The 24,782-nt window shown below is 52.1% G+C and overlaps 1 protein-coding gene across 1 annotated transcript; it reads left to right on the top strand.

Annotated features, from left to right (window-relative positions):
* The first annotated feature begins 545 nt into the window (after positions 1-545).
* Positions 546-24,754, top strand: WNT9B (Wnt family member 9B). Its single transcript, XM_069543692.1, has 5 exons — positions 546-723; positions 18,520-18,773; positions 19,310-19,575; positions 20,436-20,898; positions 23,467-24,754. Exons 1-5 carry the CDS (start codon positions 644-646, stop codon positions 23,514-23,516), a joined length of 1,113 nt encoding a protein of 370 aa, XP_069399793.1. The 5' UTR covers positions 546-643; the 3' UTR covers positions 23,517-24,754.
* The last annotated feature ends 28 nt before the right edge of the window (positions 24,755-24,782 follow it).

Raw genomic sequence — 24,782 nt, 5'->3', positions numbered from 1 at the left:
AGCCGGCCCTCCTTCAGTGTCGCGGAGCTGGGGCAGAGGGGCCCGCACCAACCGGCTGGAGGGTGGATGAGACACGACTTCTCAGACTCCAGGAGCCTCTCTCCTTTTGCCCCTTCCTGCGGGTACCTCCTGCGGGTACCTTCCTGCGGGTACGGGCCCGCACCAACCGGCCGGAGAGTGGATGACACACGGCTTCTCAGACTCCAGGAGCCTCTCTCCTTTTACCCCTTCCTGCGGGTACCTTCCTGCGGGTACCTCCACCCCTCCCTGAGAGGCAAAAGCTCCCTGGTCCCTGCTACGTATCCCCATCCTTGCCTCTCCAGTCCCCGGGTCCTTCAACCGCCCAGTCCCCAGACAAGCCCTACGTCAGGTGAGCTCTCACCTGGGGAGGGTGGGCGGGGGGCCGGGAGGCGGGGCGGGGGCGGACCTGGAGAGGTGGCCCCACCCCCGGGGGGCGGGGCAAGTCTGCAGGGCCAATGAGGCGGGGGGCTCGCCGCTCGGGGACGGGTGCCGCCAGCGCTGCTCCCTCTCCGCCTCCCCGCTCCGCCCAGCTTGGGTTTAAAGCCCTGCGGGCGGCTGGTGGCTGCGCTGCGAGCGCTGCGCGGCGCGAGGAGATGCGACTGGGCTCCGCGCCGCCGGCATCATGCGCCCCCCGCCCGCGCTGGCCCTGGCCGCGCTCTGCCTGCTGGCGCTGCCCGCCGCCGCCGCCGCCGCCTACTTCGGGTCAGTGCCCGCCGCGCCCCGGCCCGCCTGCCTCCCCCTCCTCCCGCTTCAACAAGGCCAACTTTTCCCTTCCGCTGGCCCCGGCCCTGGCGGGATCTCGAACTCAGACCTTAGCACCCAACCCCATCTCGGGGTGGGAGTTAGTGCCCAGAACTCCTCTGGCTTCCCGGACTGGTCCCGGATTGCACCTTCCAGCGTCCGAACTCTGGTCCCCTTCACCTCCGCTTTTCTCACCCAGTCCTGTCCGAGACCTCGTCCTGCCCACTAAGCCGGATCTCGGATCCCGGTTCAAGCTCCGGGACTCTGCAGGCGTCTCGGACCTGGTGCCTGTGCGCCCCAGCGCGCCCTGTCCCTGCCCGTCCAAGGAGTCCCTCCCGCGCTCGGACGTCCTCTCCGATCCTCACTTGTGCCCTGTCCGTCCCCATCCTGGGCTCTGTCCAGCCACCAACCCTTGCCTGGGGCTCCCTTCACACCTTCTGCCTTAGCCCTGCGGAGCTGAGACCCGGAGGACTGGATGGATGGGTAGGGTGGGATGTTCGGGGGAGGGGATCGCGCTGATCCAAAAGGGATGGAGGAACCTTCAGACCGTGCGGAGAGTAGGAGGGAACCGTCTGTGGGGGAAATCCAACCAAATCTCAGACCTGGCATCAGGTGAATTCTCAGGAGAATGACGAAGAGAGTAAGGGGGAGGTGGTGTATATGATTGGAAAAGGAAGCTCCGAGCTGAGGGTGACATCTGGGGAGAGAATGGGTGGGACCGGGCAGTGTTTGGAGAGCAAGTTACAGGGTAACTGACCCTCCTTCTCTGAACCTGAATTGCAGGGACTTGGTAGAGGAGTTGGGGTCGTGGATGCGAAGGGACTTTCCTGACCTCCCCCCAAAGTCTGCTCTAAATATATACAGTCTGTTTCTTTAAATCATGGCACTTTTTGTGATCCTCACTCAAATCAAGGTGAGGCTTACAGTCTGACCCAAGCAAAGGCAAAAGCAAGCAAGCCAACAAAACCCAAAAAACATAAACCACCAAGCAAGTGACCTGCCAGAGACTGGTCTTATGGACCTGGCAGGGAGGGGCAAATAAGGGTCAGAGAAGGTCTGAGAGGTCCCTCACAGGAATAGGGCTGTGGGCTAATTTCCAGGTCATGACCCCTGGTTAAAACATGCCTTGGCTGTGGGCAATGGCCTCTCTTGAAATATATAGGGGGTGGGGTGGGAGTAATGTCAGCCCAGACCCTGGGGCTCTGGGCTCAGCTTGCTGGGAAGACCACTCAGTCTCTGGCCTCAGTGTCCCCTTTTGTACAAAGAAGGGGCTGAACTTGGTGTGACTGAGCCCCTCTATCTGCTCTCTGTCAAGGGCACTGCACATTCATTTTGTTTCCCAATGATTTCAGGCTTGGAAAGGCACTGTTGCTGCCTCAGCAGACAGGATAACATGGTCAGGCACAGTCTCTGGGTTCAATCCCCGATCCATCTACTTGCTAACTGTGTGAGTTTGGCCAAATCACTTAACCCCTCTGTACCTCAGTTTCTTATCTGTAAAATGAGGATAATAGTGCTTATTTCATATGAGTATCATGTGAGTCGGGCTTCCCTGGGGGCTCAGTAGTAAAGAATCCATCTGATCCCCTGGAGAAGATAGTAGCAACCCACCCCAGTGTTCTTGCTTGGGAAATTCCGTGGACAAAGGAACCTGGTGGGTCATAGTCCCTAAAGTCACAAAGCAGTCAGACACAACTTAGTGACTAAACAACAGCAAATCATGTGAGTTAGTACATGTAAAGCACTTAGAACAAGGTCTTTGTTGTTGTTTAGACCCTGACCCAGGGTCTCCTGCGTTGCAGGCAGATTCTTTTGCCACCAGGGAAGCCTGAACAGGGTATAGCATATAGTAAACACACAACTAATGCTACTAATTATTAAGGAGATGAGGTAGAGTGTCTTGATATTTCAGCCCTGACAGGGGTTTCTGAGCTGGAATGGAGTGGGGTGATGGACAAATGGTGCCTGCAGCCTCTTGGATATCAGCTCATTTTCACAATCCTTTTGTTTGCTTGGGCTCAAGGGTTGAGGACGGGGCAAGGGCCAGGTGAGATGGGAGGAGAGGGGCTCCAGGAAGCTGAGACCACCCAAACTGGTGTGGTTGGAAGGGAGAGGAGTTTATGGCAGTGCCCAGGGTTAGAATTTGAGGGCTGTAAGCAATGGGGCAGTCTTGGAAACGAAAAGGGAAATCATAGATTGAGCATGAACTAGGGCTGAGATGGATCATATGAGTGTGAGTCCCTCTTCCAAGTTGTGATCTCCACTGGACATAGCTGGCAAAATGTACTCAAGCCACCATAACCCCAGTCTGGGGAGGAAGACACATTCTCAGAGATTAAGATAAAACTGGGGCTTCGTGCTGTTATGTGTTTGGTCTCAGAGAACAGACAGGAATGAGCCTAAATTCTCCCTGAGGAAGCCCTGTTGTGACTCAGTCAGGCCAGGTTTTCCATCCTACTGTTTGAATTTGCTCTCTGGAAGGAATCTATATCAGTCATTCACACTGTAGTAAGAATAAGAGATAATGTGCTTCTCCCTTCTCCAGATTATTTGCATTTGAAATCTCATTTCTGACCATAAGATCAAGTGTCTTGTCATCCTGATAAAATTCAAACATCAGGAGAACAGGTAAGGCCAATCTTCTTAGGATTTTTAAAATCATCAAATCAGACTTAAGAGTTGGAAGTGACCCCCAAAGTTTCTCTGGTCTAACTCCCTGCTTCAAGCAGGTCATGTATTATTCCTATTTTTCAGATGAAGGGACCATCATCCCCAAGTCAGTGAGCCAGCAACTGCTTCTGGTGCTTTTGCATGAGTCTGGCACCTAATTCTGGTGTTGCTGATAGTATTACTATCATTAGTATTACAGTAATTTTCTTATTCAGCCCCTCCGTCATCTGATCCTCAGACCCATTCTTGAGGTATACAGGATGGATGTAAATAGTTTTCAAAAGGAAACTGAGGGTGAGAAAGTTTCAATGACTCACTCTGTGTCACACAGCAAGCTAGTGGGAGAGGCAGTATAGAAATCAGGTCCTGCTGCCAGTCTGGGCTCTTCATTTGACAGAGAGCATTAGCTACCAGAGCTAATATCATGTGGTCATCCAGGAGAGCCACAGCTTTAAAGGAGCTGCAGAGGGTGAAGTGGGGAGAGGGTTGCCTCCCTCTCCTATTTGGTTAACTCTGTTAGACGCTCTTGGCTGTTGTGGGTTGGGTGGGGCCCCAACATTCTCCTCTGTCCTCAACAGTGGGATAGGATGCAATGAACTCTGCTCAGGTATCAGGTAGGCTTCCATAGATGGCATGATGACAGTGAGATGGGAGGTAGAAAGGTTTGTCCTAACTCCAGACCACTCCTCTGTGCTGTCCATGATCAAGTCACTTGCCTCCAAGGTCTTTAGCATCTGGAGGGCCTAAGGTTTCCTAACCAGACCGCTCTGGCTTGGACATCTAGGATTGCTCAAGAGTTCATGTTTTGGCTCAGTTGGCTTGGGAATTCTGAAAATATTAACTTCTGTGGTGTTTTATAAATGCATACTCACTGTATTATGTGATGAGCTGAGAATATGATAAGCCTTGTCATCCAATTCAGTCTTTAAGTCATGAATTTTGTGTCCAGAAATAGTTAATGTGGATGCAAGTGTTAAAATTGTAGTTGACTCTGGTGGTGCTTTGCACACGTGTGGCCTCTGCAGTGTTTGTGTTTCTTTCCTGTCTAAGGATGGTACAGATGGGTTTGGGAAAGCACAGTCTTAAGTAATAGCTCAGATGGTAAAGAATCCACTTAGAATGCAGGAGACCTGGGTTTGATTCCTGGCTCAGGAAGATCCCTTGGAGAAGGAAATGGCAACCCACTCCACTATCCTTGCCTGGGGAATCCCATGGACAGAGGAGCCTGGGGGGCTATATTCCATGGGGTGGAAAAGAGTCAGACATGATTGAGCAACTAACACTGATCACTAATCTTTGCCTCTTGCCAGCTGTGTGACCTCAGGCACATGTCTTCACCTTTCTGAGCTTTGGGTGATGATAATACCCATCTTAAAGGCTGGTGTGAGGCTTGAGACAATGAATGAAAGGGCCTGACAGGGTGCCTGGCACATACTAAGCGCTCAGTAGGGGCTCACTCTTGGTGGCTGCTGGGATTCTCATTATCTTCTTGGGTTGTAGAGGTGTCATTGTGCAGAAGCCAGGTACGACCTTAATTTTTTTCAAAACCAACATCACACACACAATGAAATGCATGCATTCTAAGTGCACGATTTGGGTTTTAACGAATGTATGCCTCTGTGTAAGCACCGCCTCAATTACTGTATGGAACTGTACCATCATCGCAAAGGACTCCTCGTGTGTGTTTGAAGTCAGTACTCCCCCACCAGCCTCAGGTCACCACTTCCCTGCTTTCTGTTGCTTGAGACAGTTTTGCCCATTGTAGAATTTCATATAAATGGAATCATAGAGTATATAGCCTTTTGAGTCTGAATTGTTTTGTGCAAAATAATGTTTTTGAGATTATCCACATGGTGGTATGTATCAGTAGCACTTTCCCTTTTTCCTTGCTAAGTAGTATTCTATTGTTTGGGTGTACCACAATTTGTTTATTCATTCACCAGTTGATGGACATTTGGATTGTTTCCAGTTTGGGGCTCTTCCAAATAAAGCTGCTGTGAACATTCGTGTACATCCCTTTTGGTGGACAGATGTTTTTATTTCTCTTGGATATACATCTAGGACTAGATTTCTGGATCTTATGGTATATATATTTAACTTTATAAGAAACTGTGGAATAGCGTTCCAAAGTGGTTGTACCACTTTACACAGTAATGTATGAGAGTTCTAGTTGCTCCATATTCTTTTCTGTTGTCAGTCTTAGTTTTGGTCTCATTGTGATTTTAATTTGCATTTTTCCACCAATGAATACTGTGCTGAACATTTTCTATGTGCACTTTCATCATTTGAATATCTTTTTCACTGAGTTATTTGTCTTCTTATTATTGAGTTGTAAGGGTTCTTTACATATTTTGGATTTAAGTCCTTTATCAGAATTTATTGGCAATATTTTATCCCTGTCTGTAGCTTGCCTCTTCATTTTTCTTATTGTTACCTTGCAAAGAACACGATTTTTTAAAAACTCTTTCTAGACAGAGGAATTTTATTTATTCATGTTTTGGCCACGCCATGCAGCATGTGGGATCTTCCCTGACTAGTGACTGAACCTGTACCCCCTACATGGGGAGCACAGAGTTTCAACCACTGGACCACCAGGGAAATCCTGGAACAGAAGTTTTTAATTGTGATGAAGTACAATTTTTGAACTTTTCTTTGTATGGTCTGTGCTTTTTGTTTCTCCCATTCAAGAAATTTCTGTCCATTAGAGGTTGCAAAGATTTTGTCCTGTTTTCTTCTAGAAACTTCACAGTTTAGCCCTTACACTTAGGTCTATGATTGTTGGAGGGTTATCTTATATGGATGGTGTGAGGTAAGAATTGAAGTTTACTGTTTTCAGTAAATATAGATAAATGTAGATATCAACTTGTTATAGCACCATTTGTCAAAAAGGTGATCCTTTCTTTATTGTCATCTTTATTGTGAATCAATTGACCCAATATATGAGGGCTTATTTCTGGACTCTCTGTTCGATTTGGTAAGCTTATGGGCATGAACTTGAGCAAACTCCAGGAGATAGTGGAGGACCGGGAAGCCTGGCCTGCTGCAGTCCATGGGGTTGCAAAGAGTTGGACATGACTTTGCAACTGAACACCAACAACAAAGCTTATCTTTGGGCCAGTACCACAGTCTCGATTACTGCCACTGTGTGGTAAATCTTGAAACCAAGTACTATACATTCTGTCCTTTTTCAAAATTGTTTTGGCCATTCTAGATCCTCTATGTTTCCACATAACTTTTAGTATCAGCTTATTGATATCTGTAGGAAGGCCTGCTAGGATTTTGCTGGGGATTGCACTGAATCTGTAAGTCAATTTGCCTTCTGACAATATTGAGTCTATTGGTTTATAAACTGGCCATATCTCTCTTAGGGGAGCTTTTAAAATTTCTTTCAGTAGTGTTTTGTAATTTTCAGTGTATGGATCTTACAAACATTTAAAAAAATTTTCCTAAGTGTTTTATGTATTTGGATTTTTTTTGAACAGTGCTAGGAATTGACTGGGTTCTGAGAAAAACAGGGTTAGAGAGAAGAAAGGAAGAAATTTTACTGCTTTGGGGTGGTAGATTGCAAGCCAAACATCACTGATAAGAATCATTGAATTTGGGAAAGGAATTTAGACTAGCTTGTCTCTAGCTCAACACTAACTCTTGAGAAGCTGGGCTCTAGAGTTGAGGTCAAACCAGCCTCCTCCATGGATGGTGGTGAAGTTTCTGAGGCTGACGGAGGGAAACAGAGGAAAGAGAAGCAAGGGTTGGGGAGGGACTCCTGGGCTGGAATCTCCTAAGAAAAGAGGTCCTGGTGCCTTTAGGCTTGTGTGCTCAGGTAGAAGTTGGGCTCAGGAGGAGGTGGGCCAGGTGCCGTGAGCATCACCCTCACTTTGGTATCAGCCTAAGCAGGATGGGACACAGCCTAAGGCCCTGCTTTAGTGTAAGGAGCACTGGACTTGGAATCCCACAGATAGAGCGCAAATCCTCCCGCCAACCACTTACTAACGGTGACCCAGGGCAAGTCAGTGGGCTGCTCTGACCTCAGTTTTCCCATCTATAAAATGGCTAATCCTTACCTCGTAGGGTTGTTAATGAGGGTTTTGTGTATATAAGTGCTGAAATGCTATCCACATATATGGAGTCCAAGAAATCCAGTGGTCTGTCCTAGAGAATCCCAAGTAGAGGAGCATCTTTTTGACATTTGTTGCTTCCTCTCTTCCTCTTTTATCCCAATCATTGTATAATTTGAATCCTTCCTATTCCCTTTATGTGCATAACCTCATTTAACCAAATGACATCCCAGGAGGTAGGTGATGGTGGAATTCTCTCCCTTTAGAGGTGAATAGGGGGGAAAAGCTCAGACAGGCCAAGTGCCTTGCCCAAAGTCACAGAGTTCCTGACGGGCTGCACCTAGACTTGAATTCTAATCTATTAGAATCCGGAGCCAACTTCTTCATCCCTCTCTCCTGCTGATGCCCAGCTGAGACCTGGGCAGCTCTGACCTGAGTCCTCTACCCTGTAGCCTCTTTCACTTGGCATATGTCATAGGTATCTCTGGCAGTACATGTCTTCAACTCTAGGTATGTTACCTAATTTTTTATGTGCTCATGTTTCAGATTCATGCATAGCATCCTTAAAGCAGAAGTCTTGGGACTCCATTGTTGGTCAGCTCCCCCCACAATCCCTAGCATTGCCTCCTGGTCCATAGTGAGCGTCGGGGTGGGTAGTCCCCCTTTCCTTTCTGCTGACCCTTCCTTGCCCCCTGAACCTCCCTCTCTGCCCTGTCTGTTGGCTATTTCTGCATGGCCCTCTCAGCATAAGCTGCCTGGCCATGACCTGGCCTCTGTCTGGACAGGAACAGGAAGCAAAGTGGTAAGCCCCCGTCAGACTCTGGAAGTCAGCCACACCTGACCTTCCGTGGGAATCCTGGGGGCAGCAGAGATGAGCTGGGGTGGGGGCCAGACACTTCAAGCCCAGACTCTCTCACTGGGAGACTTTCAAAGAGCCAAGAGAAAATCAAACCACCATATTCAGTCAGTCCTTGAAATTCCAAAGAGTCTAATTTAAGGGTAAGAGCAGAGAAGCTCCACTTTCCCCATAGTGACCATCCCTTTGAGGCCAGATGTGTATTATATTATTTTTATATTAAAAGATAATATGTATACCATGTATCACATAACATCCTTAGCAATGTGGAGAGCAGCAGCCAGTAATCAGACATGATTATTTTTGCAGAAAAACATCTACGCGTTGAGATAAAGACCATGAGTATTCTCATGTCAGTTTAGGTCAAGTCTTGCTGCCACATGAGTTCACCAGAACCATACCAAAAAAACTGTAGTTGTCTGAGCATCCTAGAGTCTTGAATCATGGAAGAAATTTTGTGAACCTGCAGTAAACTTCCAGAACATCATCATGAGAGGAGGTGCAGGTTGAGTTTTAAAGAAATACCTGGGCCAAGTTGTCACTGCGTATCAAGGGAAGCTCTGGCTGACCAAGCATAGCTTGTCCCCCGAAACAGGTTCAGAGGGGCTGAGGTAGTCGGAGGAGTCAGGGTCTGACTGACTGAAACCAGACTGCCTGGAGATCTGGTACTGGCGAGAGCGCACTCGAGTTCCCTGTCTGAGGGCTGGGGAGGGTGTGGCCACAGGGCAGCTCCTTCAAAGCCACTCCCTTCCGGAGCCACGCCCACCGGAGCCACGCCCTTCTGGAGCAAGGCTTGAGTTTGGGAAGATTTCATGGTGGGATTGGGGATCACTGGGTGACCCCTGCAGCCTGGGACTGAGACAGCAGGGAGGCCAGTGACTTGGGCCTGGAAGGCTGGGAAGAAGCTGAGGAAGAGCCTGGACATATACCCTCTGCTTGGTCCTCTGAGGGATGTATGCAGTCAGCAGGTGCTGGGCTGGGGCTGGGGGACCTCTGGAGATGAGAAACCAGGACCTCTGCTAAGGGGGTTACAGGCTACGTGGAGAGACTCTCTCTACAGCCCTGAGGAAGAAGGAAAAAAAAGTGTGAGTCATGCAGAACTAACGGTGCTATAATCCCAAAAAACTGAGAGAAGTCAGAGAAGTTGGATGGTTAGAGTGGGATGGGGCTGGCAAGTAAGGAGGACTTCTGGAAGAGGCAGACAAACATCTTAGCCTATTAAAGCTGGATGGTGCCTCAGGATCGCCTTTCCCATTCCCTGCGTTTTTGAGTCAAGTGTTGAAAAAGGCTGTGGTTATGAGTCCCGGGGATCCATGAGGGCTTTGTGGACTGGGGAAGGCAACCTAGGTAGCGGTTATATCATGAAGAAAGGCATGGAGGTTGGATTACTTTAGCCAAGACAGGAGGACAAGCAAGAGCCTGGCCTGAGATGAGGGGCCCTTCGCTACAGCCCTGATTGGCTCTGCATCCAGGACAGTCCAGCACGGGAACTTGCTCTGGTCCTGCTCTGGAAGACCCTGCTCTCTTCCCCAAGGAAGCTTTTTACAACTCCATCCATCCCCCGGGGCTGTCCTGACCACTCTGGCCCTCACCAGGTCTATTCAGGGAAGGGTTTCTTGACGAGGTGGAAGTTCCTGCCATCTTTAGAGGGGAGGGGTTTGGAGAGGCGTGGGCCATTCCTGGGTCCCGCCTGCAGACAAATGGAAGCTGCATGGAACCTGCAGCCTGGGACATCTCCTGGAGCATCTGCGAACAATGGAATTGTCCTCATCACAGGCAGTTGCACATGGGGCATTCACCAGGGGCCAAGCTCTCAGGGCCTGCAGCCCCGCCTGAGCCTGCCTGTCCTCATTGAGGAGGGTGACCACCCAAGAGCCTGCCAAGCTGGTTAGTTGGTCAGCTTACCATGGTTAAAAAAACTTGGCAGAAGTCACCCAGCCCATGAGCCAGGTCCCATGGTTGGGGCAGAGCTGGTGGGGGTGTTGCTTGCCCCATGGTGATACAGCCTCAGTGACTACTTGCTTTTCTCTGCAGTTGCCACACTGTGTCTTCCAAACTGTTAATACTCCTCTGCTGGCTCAGGGCTGGGCCTGTGAACCCAAGAAGCTGGGGAAGTTTATCTTAAGCCTTCCAGCCCCTCTTTTCCCTTCCCCTTCCCTTCCTCACCCCAGGCTTCCCCTTTCTCTCTTCATGATCCCAGACTCTCTCCTTTCAGCTTCTCTTATCTAGCAAAGTGTTCTCAGGCACTAGCCTTATTATATCAGACTGTCACACTTTAGTATGAATTGGCAGTCCACTTCTCTAAGTTTTATTTTTGACTCTTGGTTGAAGAGAAACTCAGTTTTAAACCAGGGTCCTTCTCTCCCTTTAACTGCCCAGGGGGCCTGAGGAGGAGACCTGACCAAGCTTCCATTCCTTCTGTCCTACCCATCTCGTGTTCCTATCACCCTGGACATTTGCTATGATGATGGCTGATTCTGTTTCCCTGAAATATTACATTAAAATGGAAAGCAGAAACTCTCAGTCTTGATAGAAGCAGTCAGGAGACCTGGGGTGCAGACCCAGGCTTGCCATTAACTCAGGGTCATCTGAGACAAAAAAAACCCTTAGATGAAACTCCAGAGCACCAGAGAAGTCAAAACAGAGACCTATTGACTTGGTAAACTTCTGGCCCTTCCTGCCTGCCCTCAGGAGGTTCTGGGGTAGCTTCCAGGAGGCATTAGGGCAAAACTTCTGGACTAGGTGATCCTGAAGGGTTTCCCGAGTCCTGGAATGTACTGATTCAAATAATGTACGTTTGGACACTGCCAGGGAACGAGGGGAGATGTTTATCACCCCAGACTTGTGTGGGGCTGGGAGGCCACCCCTCCATAGCCACCATGCCACCTGATTTGTAGTGTACGTGCCAAAGACCAAGACCCCCTCCTCATCTCCAGCCTGAGCCTGAGTGCAGTGGGAGGGAGACAGGAGGAGGAAGCAGAAAGCATTTCCTCCACAGATGTTGCACCAGCCACGCTCTAAATATCCGAGATTGTTGAGATGCAAAGCAAGCTGGTTGGGCGGGCTGCTTGCTGCCCACTTAGCTCCTGAGCACATAGTCCATGATGCCATCCTCCGCAGGCATCCCCTGGAAAACAGGAAGTGGAGCGGTTCTTGGAGAGACAAAACCCACAGCTGGGCCAGGCTCTTTTCTCTCTGAGCCAGGGGTGGGCTGAGGGATGAGGCTCTGGGGTGGGCTCCAGGGTGGGGCGGGGGGAGGTGTACTGATTCAGTCCTCGAGGTTCTGAGGCAGAGAGCTGGGGAGGAAAGGAAGGCTTCGACCCAGACAGGGATGTAGTGAGCAGTCTGGTGGTTTTTGGTTTTCTTTGGCCTGAAGCTGATGCTCAGTATTGAAATTTAAATAAGTGAGTGAGTGAAAGGAGTGGGGAGCAGGACTTGGAATAAAGGTGGGAAACGGTACCTGCCAAATTTGCCATTAAGGCTGCTCACTAAGGACATCTTCTTGGAGGAGGTATGAGGTGACAGTGAGTCTTGTCAAGGAGAAAGGAATGTGAAGGATGGAGGGAGGGAGGTGCTTCTCAGGAGCATAAACCTCGGGGGGCCCCTCAGATGACAGAGGGGAGAGGAGCCAGGGGTGTTGAGGGTTCCCCTCCCCACTGTTCTGAAAAAGGACTGCCTGGAGCCATGTGCCCTCTTCCTGGCCCAGACACTGCCCTCACTAACTCTCCCGTTCAGGGAAGAGGTGGGGAGTGGAGGGCGTGGGTTGGGGTGGGGAGTGTGTGTGTTTAGGGGGGCTTAGTGAGGGCAGGAGAGGTGGGCTGAGATATTTGAGATGAAAGCACAAAAGGCCCACTTACCATGCAAATGGCCCTGCAGCGGAAACCTGTTATCAGGAGGATCTAATAGGGTTTTTCAGGGCCAAGTCCAATGCTCCAGGCAGGGCAAGGCTTTCCTGGTTCCCAGGTAACTGCCTGCAGTTGGCACGGGCCCGGGTGCCAGGCACACCTCCTGGTCCCTCCAGCTAAGGGTCCAGACAGGTTGCCCTTACCCAGCACCCTGGGAACCGCCAGTCTTGTCCTGTGGCACCTACCTGCTCACCCACCCACATCCTAGGGGTGGCCTCCTCTGGAACCATCGGACCCTCTCAAGCAGAAACATGGATGGGGGTGGAGGCTGGAAGAACAGAGCCAGGCACCTCCAGTGATGGGAAATGCTCTCCCCCTGCTTGGCCTTCTCCAGCGAGCTCCTGAGAGCTTCCTCCTGCCCCCTCGCCACCCCAGGCCTCCCACTGCAGGCAGGAGGAGCCTGGCTGAGGTCAGGTTTTTACCCTGATGGTGTTAGGAGATCTGATCCGGTTCCTGAGCAGCTACTGATGGTTCCCCCAGGAGCTGGGCTGGTTCAAAGCCTTCTCCTTCCCCTGCCCCCTTGGGGTCTGGGGTCCCTCACAACCTTGAGGTTGTGACGGCATGTCCCAGCACCCAGCACAGCACCTGGCACATAGCAGATGCTTAAGAGTAACACGGGACTTCCCTGATGGTCGATGGCTGAGACTTGGAGCTCCCAATGCAGGGGGGCCAGGTTTAATCCCTGGTCAGGGAACTAGATCTCGCATGCCACAACAAGGGCTGAAGATCCTGTGTGCTACAACTAAGACCCAGGACAGCCAAATACATTTTTTTTTTTTTAAAGAAAAATGACAGTTCTTGTAAGCTTACACTTCTTGTAAGCTCCAATGACCTGGAGCTTGCCGTGTGCCAGGCACTGTTCTAAGAGCTTTACAGATGTTAATTCATTTAATCTTCACAATATGCTTAGCTGCTCAGTCCTGTCTGACACTTTGTGACCCCATGGATGTAGCCTGCCAGGCTCCTCTGTCCATGGGATTCCCCAGGCAAGAGTACTGGAGTGGGTAACCATGCCCTCCTCCAGTGGATCTTCCTGACACAGGTATGGAACCTGGATCTCCTGCATTGCAGGTGGATTCTTTACTGTCTGAGCCACCGGGGAACCCCAGTCTTCACAACAACCATATGAAAGGTCCTGTGATGTCTGCCTGTCACAGGCGAGGCACAGAGAGGTGAAGCGCCTTGCCCAAGGTGGCACAGCTAGTAAGAGGTAAAGGTGGGATTTGAGCCGAGGCAGTCTGGCTCTGGTCTGGCTCTCCCACTAGACAAGGTGTATTTGTTGTATAGAATGAGCTTGGGGCTGAGAGGACATCCCTGGGGTCACCAGTGAGTGAGGGCAGACCTGGGACCAGACTCCCCAGGGCTAAACAGCCTTGAGGGTCCTTGGGTCCCCACACTCTAGGAGATTGTGGGTGATCATTCCAGGAGGAACTTCTAGTTCTGCTCATGGGTTTGGTGGTCCCTGGGGTCCTGTTGATGCTAGACCAATGCTTCCCCCAAAGCCTGGGAGAACCTGCTTTTGCTTCCTTCAAGGTCATCCCAGATGGAGCAGCTTTAAAAAACAAAATATAATTATGTATTTATTTACTTGGCTATGTCGGGTCTTAGCTGCTGTGTGTGGGCTCCAGAGTGTGGCTCAGTAGTTGTGGCATCTGGGCTTAGTTGCTCTGCAGCATGTGGGATCCTAGCTCCCTGACCAGGGATTGAACCCACATCCTCTGCTTTGGAAGGTGGATTCTTAACCACTGGACCCCCAGGGAAATGCCCTAGATGGAGCAGCTTTAGCCAAAACTATGGATGGGGTGAGCCTTGGACAAGGCGAAAGAAGGCAGAGGTGGGAAAGGCTGGGTGATTGCAAGGGGTGCTTGGGAAGGTGGGATGTGAGATGAAGTCCTGAGGGGCACCCTCGACTTTTTCCCACTTTGGAGGGAAACAGGTAGCCTGGGAAGTGACTGGAGAGTTTCTGGGGTCAAAGCCAATGGCATCTCATTGTGTGTGAGTGGGGACTTCTGGTCTTATCATCCTGAGCACCAAGGGCCATTGGCGGAGGGTGCAGAGGGCAGAGGGGCGCAGGCTGGGGACAAAGAGGAGAGGAGAATGGAGCTGGTCACATGGGGTCGCTGCTTTCCTAATGGGCCGTGAGAGGCTGCAGTCAGCCTGAAAGAGCCCAATAGGAAACAGGAATGGGGGAGACAGACCAGCTGGGCCAAAGCAGGTACAACCGACGAAGGCGAGGTTGTCCTGTGTGGCTCAGGGGCACTTGAGTCAGGCAGAGGGCTGAAGGCACTCTTGTCCCTCAGTCTGGAAGGGCAATTGGCAAGTTCACAGATTATCCATCCTCTGTGCTTCAGTTCTGAACACTGGTCACTTGCTTGGTTGATAGCATCTGACCTGACCAGGGGGCAGTGTCTTCATTACAACCACAGGTTTTGTCTTGATGCTTACTTGAACTCTGATTTTTCATCTGAATCTCAAGGAGCTCAACTAACATGTGGGGGATGGAGATTTTTGTAGAAGGGCCTGGTGGATGGGGTTCTCAGGCCTGGGGTGCCAGAAAGGATGGTTTCTTAAAGGAGAACTGATCATGCCCATGGACCCTGGAACAGACTGGAACCTCCAAAACCTATAATTCTCCTGAGGTCCAAGAAGAAACCATCTCTAGCAGATACCTTGGCATCCGTAGGGCATGTGTTACAGCGTTTACTAGCACAGTTTAAGGAAACCAGTTGAAGTATTTTCCAAGTTTAATGTCACAGTACTCTTTCTTCAAAGGAAAAATGATCCCAGACTGCAACATAGAAAACAAATATTGGGTTGGCCAAAAAGATCGTTCGGGTTTTTCCATAACATCTTACAATAAAACTTGAACAAATTTTTTGGCCAACCCAGTAAAAGGGAAACTGGGTGGTATGTCTCTCAACTGTCTTCCTAGGCCCTTAAGGGGGTCCCTGAGGCTGTGAGGGGGTACTTTTTGAGAGCAACCCTGGGCAGACCAGAGCCCAGTGTGGCCTGAGGCTCCTGTGCGGTTGACTGCCTTTCCTGACCATTAATCGCTACTAAGTGTCATTACTGCTAATAAAATTAACCGACTTTATACTGGACTCCTGGGGCCATCAATCACAGGGCCAATTACATGAAATTAAAAAAAACAAGGAACTGTTGGTGGGGGAAAAGGTGTTTGCTGAGCCGAGCTCACAAGGACAGCCCAGGGAGTGTGGTACTCCACAGCTGTCAGGAGGTGATGATCAGGGACAACACCCTTAATTAGACAAATTGACTCCCAGCCTTGATGTTGTTCTATAGACAGCAGTGTCTCAAGCAAGAACAGTGATGACCACAGGGAGACTATGGCGCCAGGGACTGAAAAGCTCCCGAAATTCTCCCTCCCATTTTTACTTCTGCTTTTCTCTCTATGTTTGAGTCACTTTTTCTCTCTCTTTGGATCAGCTTTCTCTGTATCTCCTGAATTACAAGCCCAGTCACCCAACGAAAGAGAGAAAGCAACTGAGTGCTCTAAGTCAAATTCCTAATTCCCAGAGAAAAAATGGATTGGCCCAGCTTGGGTCATGTGATCCTCAGTGGTCCAATCAACAGGCCAGAGCAGCAAGGTCACATGGTATAAAATGGCTGACAGGGTAACCATGGTGGGAGAAAGACCAGGTAGGCAGCCAACCCAACAAGTGTCTGCAACAGTAATTTAAGGGACTTAGTAATAAGCACTCAAAATATGGTAGATATGGGAATTCCCTGGTGGTCCAGGGATAACGACTCAGCATTTTCACTGTCAGGACCAGCTTCAGTCTCTGACTGGAAACTAAAATCCCACAAGCCATGCAGCACAGCCAAAAAAACCCAAAACCATAGTAGATAATATTGTGTAGTAGAATATAAGTTATATATTATATATTATAGGTCTAATGATATAAAAATAATATGCAAATGTCATTTGAGACAAACCTTGAAGGATGTGCAGCCCTGTTGGCCCCAAATTCCCAGCATTCCCTGCTTGTCCTCTTACCTGTCATCACTACTACAAGGGAGGTCCCAATTTCTGAAACACAAGAACTGCCTGAGCAGAAATTGTCCTTCACACCCGCCGCTGGTGTGGGGAGGAAGACATTTGAGGGGCTAGATGGCTGCTGTGCCCTTTGCTCCTGCAGCCCCCAAGCTGCCCTCCACACTGGAGGCTGGTCAGGGTGGGGCCTCCTGGGCTGGAGTTGACATCAGGTTCTGCTCTGGACCTGCCAAGGGTCGAGCTCTAAGGAGGGTTTCCTGCCAGACTGCAGGGAGGGGTTTGGGTGTAGACCTGGTGGACTGGAAATTTACCCATTTGCCCCCAGATTAATGATTAACGGGTCCCTGCCCTCACCCTGTCTGGGAGGGGAGCCCAGGGCCAGGCTGGGCCGGGAGGAGCCTGATAGCATCTGTCTCTACTCAGGAGTTTCGGAGATATGCTCCATACTGGGTTGGCTGCACCTGATGCATTTGGAATCTACAGGTACTCTCTGGGGGCACTTGGGGCCTGGCCAGGACCCACACCCTCCCTGGGGCAGACAGGCAGGGTGTGGCATCCAGCCAGATGTCCTGGCTGGGGCAGGTGGCTCCAAACAGGAGAGCCATGCCCTTGGTTCTGTGGGATGTGGGCTTCTCTGAGCACTCAGGGCTGGCCACAGGGCCTGCCTTGGCTGGTGGTGCTTGAGCACGAATGCCAAGTGTCACATCCAAGCAGGAGCTTAAGAGCCAGCACCTGCTTCCACCTTTGATCTTTTCCCATGGTTATAAGGCCAGCATATTCCAGAAAGGGGCTGCATCCTGGTTGCCAGATTGATGTATATGTCCCACCCACACCAAGGGCCACCAGGGTCCAGGAAACAGCAGATAACTTGAACTGGGAGAAACATCTCATGGATCGCTTCCGGAGGGAAGGAAGGTGAGCTCTATTAGTAGTCCTCACCTTGCTGCTGATCTGCTGTGAAAAGAGGGCTAGTCAGCACCTCTTTGTAAAACCTAAAACCTTTGTTTCGTTATCTGGACAATGGGAAGATTCTGGCCAGGTTAGAGAGTAAAACATCTTGCAAGAGGAAAGAGTTGAGAAACTCCAGCCAGGGGGAAAGTGAAACAGCAAGTCCAAGACTCTGTGGTTAGTAACTTTTCATACAATCCTCCCAGCAGTGCAGGAGGTGGAGAGGATGACTCTTTCCACTTCCCAGAGGAGAAAAATCAGTCCTTCTGGATGACACAGCTAGGAAATGACAGTCAAGCCACTGGAACGTGGCAGCCTGACTCAAGCATCCCTGGACTTCAGATACAGCAGAAGAAGTCAGGGGCTGGTAGCCGGATGGAAGTGCAGCTTCTTCATCTGCATCCACCTGTCCATCCATCCACCCACCCTTCCTTCATCTCTCCATCCTTCCAATCTTCCATCCATTCGGGTATTCCCCAAGTATCTCTTGGTAGCAGACGTGGAGTGGCCAGATGGTTAAAAATCTATGGGGATTGTAGAGACAAGTTAGGTTGGCCTGGTGTTACTTGGGCAGCTACCTAATGTAAGGGGGAGAGGGATGCCAGGGCCATTGGCCGGACACCTTCTCAGTGGCTACATCCTTCTGCCACCCCCTCTTAGCAACATGGCTCTCCCTTCCTGGAAGCAGCTAATAACTACATGCGGTATTTCCCAAACTGCCCTGATTCTCAATGCTGCCCAGGGAATGTGGTAAATGTGCAGATTCCCAGGCCCTATTCTAGACCAAGAGAAGCAGAACTGTTAAGTATAGATCCTAGGCATCTGTATATTTTTTGGAGTTTAAAAGAAAAAAATTTTTCTAATCAAAAAGGTGTTTTTTTTTTGCCACACTATGTGGCATGTGGGATCATAGTTTCCTAACCAGGGATTGAACCCATACCCGCTGTGTTGGAAGCATGGGGTCTTAGCCACTGAATCACCAGAAAAGTCCTGGTCATCTGTATTTTAGGTAAGCATGCCATATGATTTTTCTGATTCAGCAAGTTTGGGAAACAAGGTGGATAAGAAGAGCAGAGACTTTGGCTTCCAGAAAACTTGAGTTTGAAATCTTGCACTCACCCTTGTTTCAAGCACCTTGGTTTCCTCCTCTGTAAAATGGGGTCAGCATCCCTCCCAGAAGGCCAAATAATCCAGCCCCCAAGAAGGCCCCCTTCCCTTCACCTGTCCCCCATCCTTAGGGATTGTCATCTTTCACCTTCAATCACAACCCCCAAGGGTCACTGGTCTCCCTTCTCTTGCTCCCTTTAGACTGACCGGGCGGGAGGTCCTGACGCCCTTCCCTGGGCTGGGCACCGCTGCCCCAGCACAGGGTGGGGCCCACCTGAAGCAGTGCGACCTCCTAAAGTTGTCCCGCCGGCAGAAGCAGCTCTGTCGGCGGGAGCCAGGCTTGGCTGAGACCCTGCAGGACGCCGCGCACCTCAGTCTGCTCGAGTGCCAGTTTCAGTTCCGGCATGAGCGCTGGAACTGCAGCCTGGAGGGGAGGACGGGGCTGCTCAAGAGAGGTAGGGAGGAGGGTGGGGAGGAGAACTGGGAGGAGGAGGCTTGGAGCAGGAGGGTAGGGGGGAGAACCTAGAGGAGGAGGGCTGCCTTTCCCGCTCCCCAGGCCCCTGTCCCCAGTCCACGATGCTTTTATGAACCCAGCTCAGAAACAGGTTGGTCCAACTTGCTCACACATCACCTTGGAGTCAAGATCAGTGGTTTAGCCCAGCTTTGGCGCTCACCAGGTGCCTAAGTCACTTTTCTCTGCATCTGTGTTTTCATCTGTTCAGTAGAAAAAGCAGCCCCCATCCTGCCGCCCTGAAAACCTGGGCACACACCCTGCAGGGAACAGGAAGCTCCATTTAGACAGCAACTTGCAGCCTGAGTTTAAGGGGTGGGCGACAGGGCAAGTGCCCTGAACTGTGTCCTCGGGGTCACACGCCCCTCGTATTCACCACAGCAGCCCCTCCCTCCAGCCCATCTATCCTCAGAGGGCAGCTCACAGCCCCTGAGCCCACTCTCCTCCTCCTTCCCAATCCTACCCCTTGGCCCGGCCCAGGTTTCAAGGAGACGGCCTTCCTGTACGCAGTGTCCGCGGCCGCCCTCACGCACACTCTGGCCCGGGCCTGCAGCGCTGGCCGCATGGAGCGGTGCACCTGTGATGACTCCCCGGGCCTCGAGAGCCGGCAGGCCTGGCAGTGGGGCGTGTGTGGTGACAACCTCAAGTATAGCACCAAGTTCCTGAACAACTTCCTGGGGCCCAAGAGAGGAAGCAAAGATCTGCGGGCGCGGACAGACGCCCACAACACCCACGTGGGCATCAAGGTGAGTGCATCGCTGGGTGCAGAGCCGGGGAGCCGGGTCTCTAGGAGGCCAGTACCCCCCCTACCCCACCCCACCCCCTCCCCCGCCACAGGACACACACAGAGGCGGTCCAGGATGAGCCTCATCCTTTCAATCAGTGTTCCTCGGGCATCTACTCTGGACGGTTGTCAAGTACCAGGCAGTGGGGAAGAGTCCTGGGCATCATAGGCTGATGGGCAGCAGGTGGGAGCCTGGCTTGGTGAGGCAGGAACGTGTTTGGAGAAGGGTCTCCATTCCAAGCACTGCCCTTCCTGGAGGCCCTAGGAGCCAATGCTGTTTGAAAACTGATCTGGTACAACCCCTGGCCCTCCTCCCTTTTACATATGGGAAGACAGAGAAGGCCCAGAGAGGGGAAGGGCCCTAGCTGAGGTCACACAGCAGTGGAAAGACTGGAGGGTAAAAAGTATCCAGGTCTGTTGGGACCGGGAAGCTGGGAGAAGCTCGGGCTCTATTTCTTTAAGAGACTGAGTTCTGTGTCCTGTGTTCTCATCACTGAGTTGGTATAAACCAGGGCTGCTGTGTTCAGTTGTGCAAGCTGTCTGCTCCACAGGAACTCTGGGCCAGGGGAAGTGCTGGGGGTGAGATCCAGCCCCCGCTGCTCTCACCAAAGTGTGAGGACTGTCTCTGCCCATGAGGAGGGGCGCCTAGAGCTAGTTTGCACTAATGCGCCACGTGGGCCAGCTTGAGTTTTAGCTGCCCGCCCCATGTGGACCTCCCCTGTCTCTCTCCCATCCTCCTGTGGCTCCCTGGCCACAGCTGGTGCTCCGGGGGCTGCGGCCTGGAGGCCCCTGACCACGCCTCCCTCCTGCCTCTCCTCGCAGGCCGTGAAGAGTGGCCTCCGGACCACGTGTAAGTGCCATGGCGTGTCTGGCTCCTGCGCCGTGCGCACCTGCTGGAAGCAGCTGTCCCCGTTCCGCGAGACAGGCCAGGTGCTGAAGCTGCGCTACGACTCAGCCGTCAAGGTGTCCAGTGCCACCAATGAGGCCTTGGGCCGCTTGGAGCTGTGGGCACCGGCCAGACCAGGCAGCCCCACCCAGGGCCCGGCGCCGCGGCCCGGGGACCTGGTCTACATGGAGGACTCCCCCAGTTTCTGCCGGCCCAGCAAGTACTCGCCTGGTACAGGGGGCAGGGTGTGCTCCCGCGAGGCCAGCTGCAGCAGCCTGTGCTGCGGGCGGGGCTACGACACCCAGAGCCGCCTGGCGGCCTTCTCCTGCCACTGCCAGGTGCAGTGGTGCTGCTACGTGGAGTGCCAGCAGTGTGTGCGGGAGGAGCTTGTCTACACCTGTAAGCACTAGGCCCGCTGCCCAGTGTGCCAGCCAGGCGCTGCCAGGACCTCCCATGGCACCGGGCTACCTCCAGGCCGCCCAGCTGTCCAGCCGCTCCCCCTCCCACCGCGCTCCCGCCGACCCAGGCAGAAGCCCGTGCCATGCGCATGATCACCCACGTGCGTGCCAGCGCACTCACGCGCCTCTCCCCATTGGCTCCCATCGGTCTTCCCCTCTCTCAGCTCTCAGCAAGGAGAGCCCCGCCCCTGAACCTGAGGGTCCCCAGCCTGGTTGAGGACTTGGAGCAGGAAGGCAGAGTGGAAAGGATGTAGAGGGAACTAAGGGAGACCCAGAGGAGGGCAGGACTGAGGTTTTAGAGAGGAGAGAGAGTACATCTCGCCATCACCAATCCTGGGATTAGTGGCCTTAAGCCAGCCGGAGGTTGGGAGGTGATCTTCTCAGCCAAGAAGGCCCAGGGAGGCAGGATCAGCTGGAAGCTAAGGTTGGAGTCTGGCTGGGATGGGTCAGGTCAGCCCTCAGGCCCCACCCAGGTGATAGTCAACCCCGGGAGTCATATACCTTCATTTCCCTACCCTGGAGCTTTGCTGTGCTAGAGATGGGAGGAAAGGCCAGGTGGTAGGAGCTGCTGGTCTGGAGAAAGGAAAGCAGGAGTCAAATATGTGCCCTGGATCCTTGTGATTTGGTTTTTAAAGTATGCCTCCACCATCCCTCATTCTCACCTTGAGAGCTGAGTAATCCACACCCAACCAGCCCTGCTCAGTAAAAACACCAGTGGACGTGAGCCCAGTAGAAGAGCCAGTCCCCAGGGTGAGGCTCAGATAGTACACCGAGGTTGCCCAGGGAGACAGAGACCCCCTCAGTTTCTCAGCACCCCCTTCCCCATGAGCCCACTTGGGTCAACTCCCTGTAGCCAGGGTCACCCTGTGTGGTGAGGTTCCGCACAGCTGGCATTTATGATATACGAGAGTTGGTTATGAGTTTTGATTCAGTTACATTTCTCCTACAGCTGCTCATCTAATTAAGGCTTTTGCTTGGGCGGGAGTTATGAACGTGGGAAGTGTTTGCTAAGCTGGGCTCATTGGGGGCCCCTTTCATTTACTAAGGGCCCCCCCCACCTAGGCTCTTACCTGAGGAAGAGAAGTGGCTGCTAATTCCTTCTGATACTGCGGACATTTCCAGGGCTACCTATTAAGGCCCCGGGAGGGAGGCGAGAGGAACTGGTACTACCCACTCCAACATGCAGGCACGCCCCTGGGACCTGCCAGGCTGAGGGCTCTCATTCAGCAGCACACACCTCTCTGGATCAGGATGCAGACCTTGCAGGGGTCACTTCACTGGAAGCTGTGTGCTTTCCCAGAGCAGGGCCCAATGCCAGCCGGGAGGAAGTGACCTCCTTCGGGACGCCCTTGGCTGCTCTGCTGGCCCTGCCGCGCCCTCTGTCAGCTTCCTTTCTCCCTGAACCCAGAGTTGCTGACCCTTTGCCGGGACAGGAAACTTCGGAATCAGCCAAGTGCTGAGAAACCGTCTGTGCAAGCCCCAGGAAGCAGCCCCTGGGGGCTCCCTGTGATCTCCGAGGGCCTGCCCTGTCTTCGGTGGATCACGCAGCCTCCTGAGGGATGCTGGAAGGATCTTTGGCTGCAGAGGCTCTGATGAGAAGCCCTACTGACCTGAGACCTCTCCGGAGAGTGACTTCGCTGACCCTAGCAGCAGGCCTGCATCTTGGGAGGAAGAGAAGAAGGAGAAAGGGCTGTCTCCCCAGTTCCCTCCACACCCCCATTGCATGAAAATTCTCTCTCTGCCTGCCCAGTCCATCCTTCTCCTCTGAGACCCCAGCTCTGTCTCTGCCATGGCTCAGCCCGAGGCATGAGGCAGCAGGAAGAGGGGGCCTGATCCTCCGACATGCCATTCGCACCCCAGGCCCACGGCCAGCAGTGCAGGGGTGGCAGGAAGATAAAGGGTAGATAGACCCTGAGGGACTGAGGCCACGGCTGGCCAGTAACACTGACCAAGCCTAGGATGATGCGGTTCAGGGCCCCTCAGCCTCTCAGGTCCTCGCTGTCCAGCTGTCTCTCCTCTCCTCCTTCCCTGCTCCCACTCCTTTCTCTTCCAGTTGCCCCTAAAGGTCCATCTCAGCCCAACTGGGGCCCCTGGGACCAGTGGCCACTGACCACTCATTCTATAGCATTAAGGGAAACATTCACAGGGTATTTTTTGTCTACCTCGCATATATATAGAGTTTTTAGGGCAAAAGAAAATAATTTATATAGCTAAGATATATATGACAGAATATTTATGTTATTTATATAGTTTCTATATTTTATGGGCAGCATCTGTGGGGGTTGTGTATTCTGCTGGAAGCCTGTGTATATCTGGGGAAATACAGCTGGTGTGATTGGGGTCCCCACGAACTGGACACCAGGTGGCCAGGGAAGAGATCTGGTGGACTCCATGTCCCTTGGCTGGCTCTGTCCTGGAGCTGGTGAGCAGCATCTTCTCTGAGCATGAACTCCGACGGGCTTCATCCGATCCTCCTTGTGAAGTTGTTGTAAATTCTCGGCTCTTCCAGGTCCCAGGCCCCTTCTTCTGCTCTGGAAAAACTGTCCAAACTGCTTCTGATAATAATGATAACAAGGATGACCACACTTGGCATTTGTAAAGCACTTTTGATCTCCGGAATGACTTTGGTCCCTCTAGTCTCCCTCAATCCCCCATTATCCCTACGAGGTAGGTGCGACCACATCACGACCCATTTTGCATATGCCGCCGAGAGATAGAGGGCTGTGCTGGAAGTCACACTGAAGAGGTCCTTTCACTGAATATTTCCTGAGCGTCGACATGGGCCAAGTGACGGGAGCTGATCTATCCTGGACCTGGGAGCCCCAAAGTCTGGATACACCCGGAGCCCAAGAACCCAGGGAAGTGGCTGCTTCCCCAGGCTTGTGTGACCCTGCCTCTTGGATCTGGACAGCATGTCAGCATTTTCTGTGTCTCAGGGGTTGGGACTGCCTGAGGGGCCTGGAGAGTTGAGGACCCCATGGAGGCTACTCCAGGGGCTCCACCAGGTCCTCCCTCCCTTTGCCCATGCCACCTGAGAGGGTTTGGCTGTACTGAGGGCCCCTCCCAGCCCAAAGATGGGTTTTATTTGCTCTCGTTTGTATTTTTCTTTTCTTTTTTTTGGCCACACTGCACAACCTGTGGGGTCTTAGTTCCCCCATCAGGGATCGAACCCTTGCCCCCTGCACTGGAAGCACAGAGTCTTAACCACTGGACTGCCAGGGCAGTCCCTGTGTTTTTCCTTTACAAATGATTTGTTTTCCTTTGGATTTCTGGCTGCTTTTGTAAAATCAGCTGCACTGGCATGCTGGTCCTTCATTCCTACCCTGCCCACAGTCTACTGGAGAGAGGGAGCCCATTAGACAGGATACATGGGGGTTCCCTAGTTTGCCAAGTACACCTCAGCACACACACCTCACTCATGCATGTTGCTGGCTCTTGTGGGCACATCATGTCTGTCCCTGGTTTGGATAAACCCAGCTTCTCTGGTGTCCTCTGCTGGCCAGCAGACAGACAGACAGACCAGCCCTGAAGATTACTTCTTGCTTCCCCGAATTTCCTTTCTCAACAATCATGAACTTTGAATGCTTTATGTCTCAGCACATTTGAGAACCACAGTGGGAGCATCACGTATCAACCACCCGTTCTGTCCATCCAGGCAGTCAGTGGTGGTTTAGGGAGCTCCCATTGAGCGCCAGGCACCATCTGGGGTGCTGGGGTGTAAGGGAAGGAGACGAAGTACCTGCCTTGTGGGGCTGTACCTCTAGTGGGAGAGAGAGACAATAAATCAATAAACCACATGTCAGCTCTTGGTACCTATTTTGTTTC

Source organism: Ovis canadensis, chromosome 11, assembly GCF_042477335.2.
Source record: "Ovis canadensis isolate MfBH-ARS-UI-01 breed Bighorn chromosome 11, ARS-UI_OviCan_v2, whole genome shotgun sequence".
In the NCBI taxonomy this organism is placed as follows: Eukaryota; Metazoa; Chordata; class Mammalia; order Artiodactyla; family Bovidae; genus Ovis; species Ovis canadensis.
Note: the sequence above shows the minus strand (reverse complement) of the source record. Positions and strands in the feature narration are given on the sequence as shown.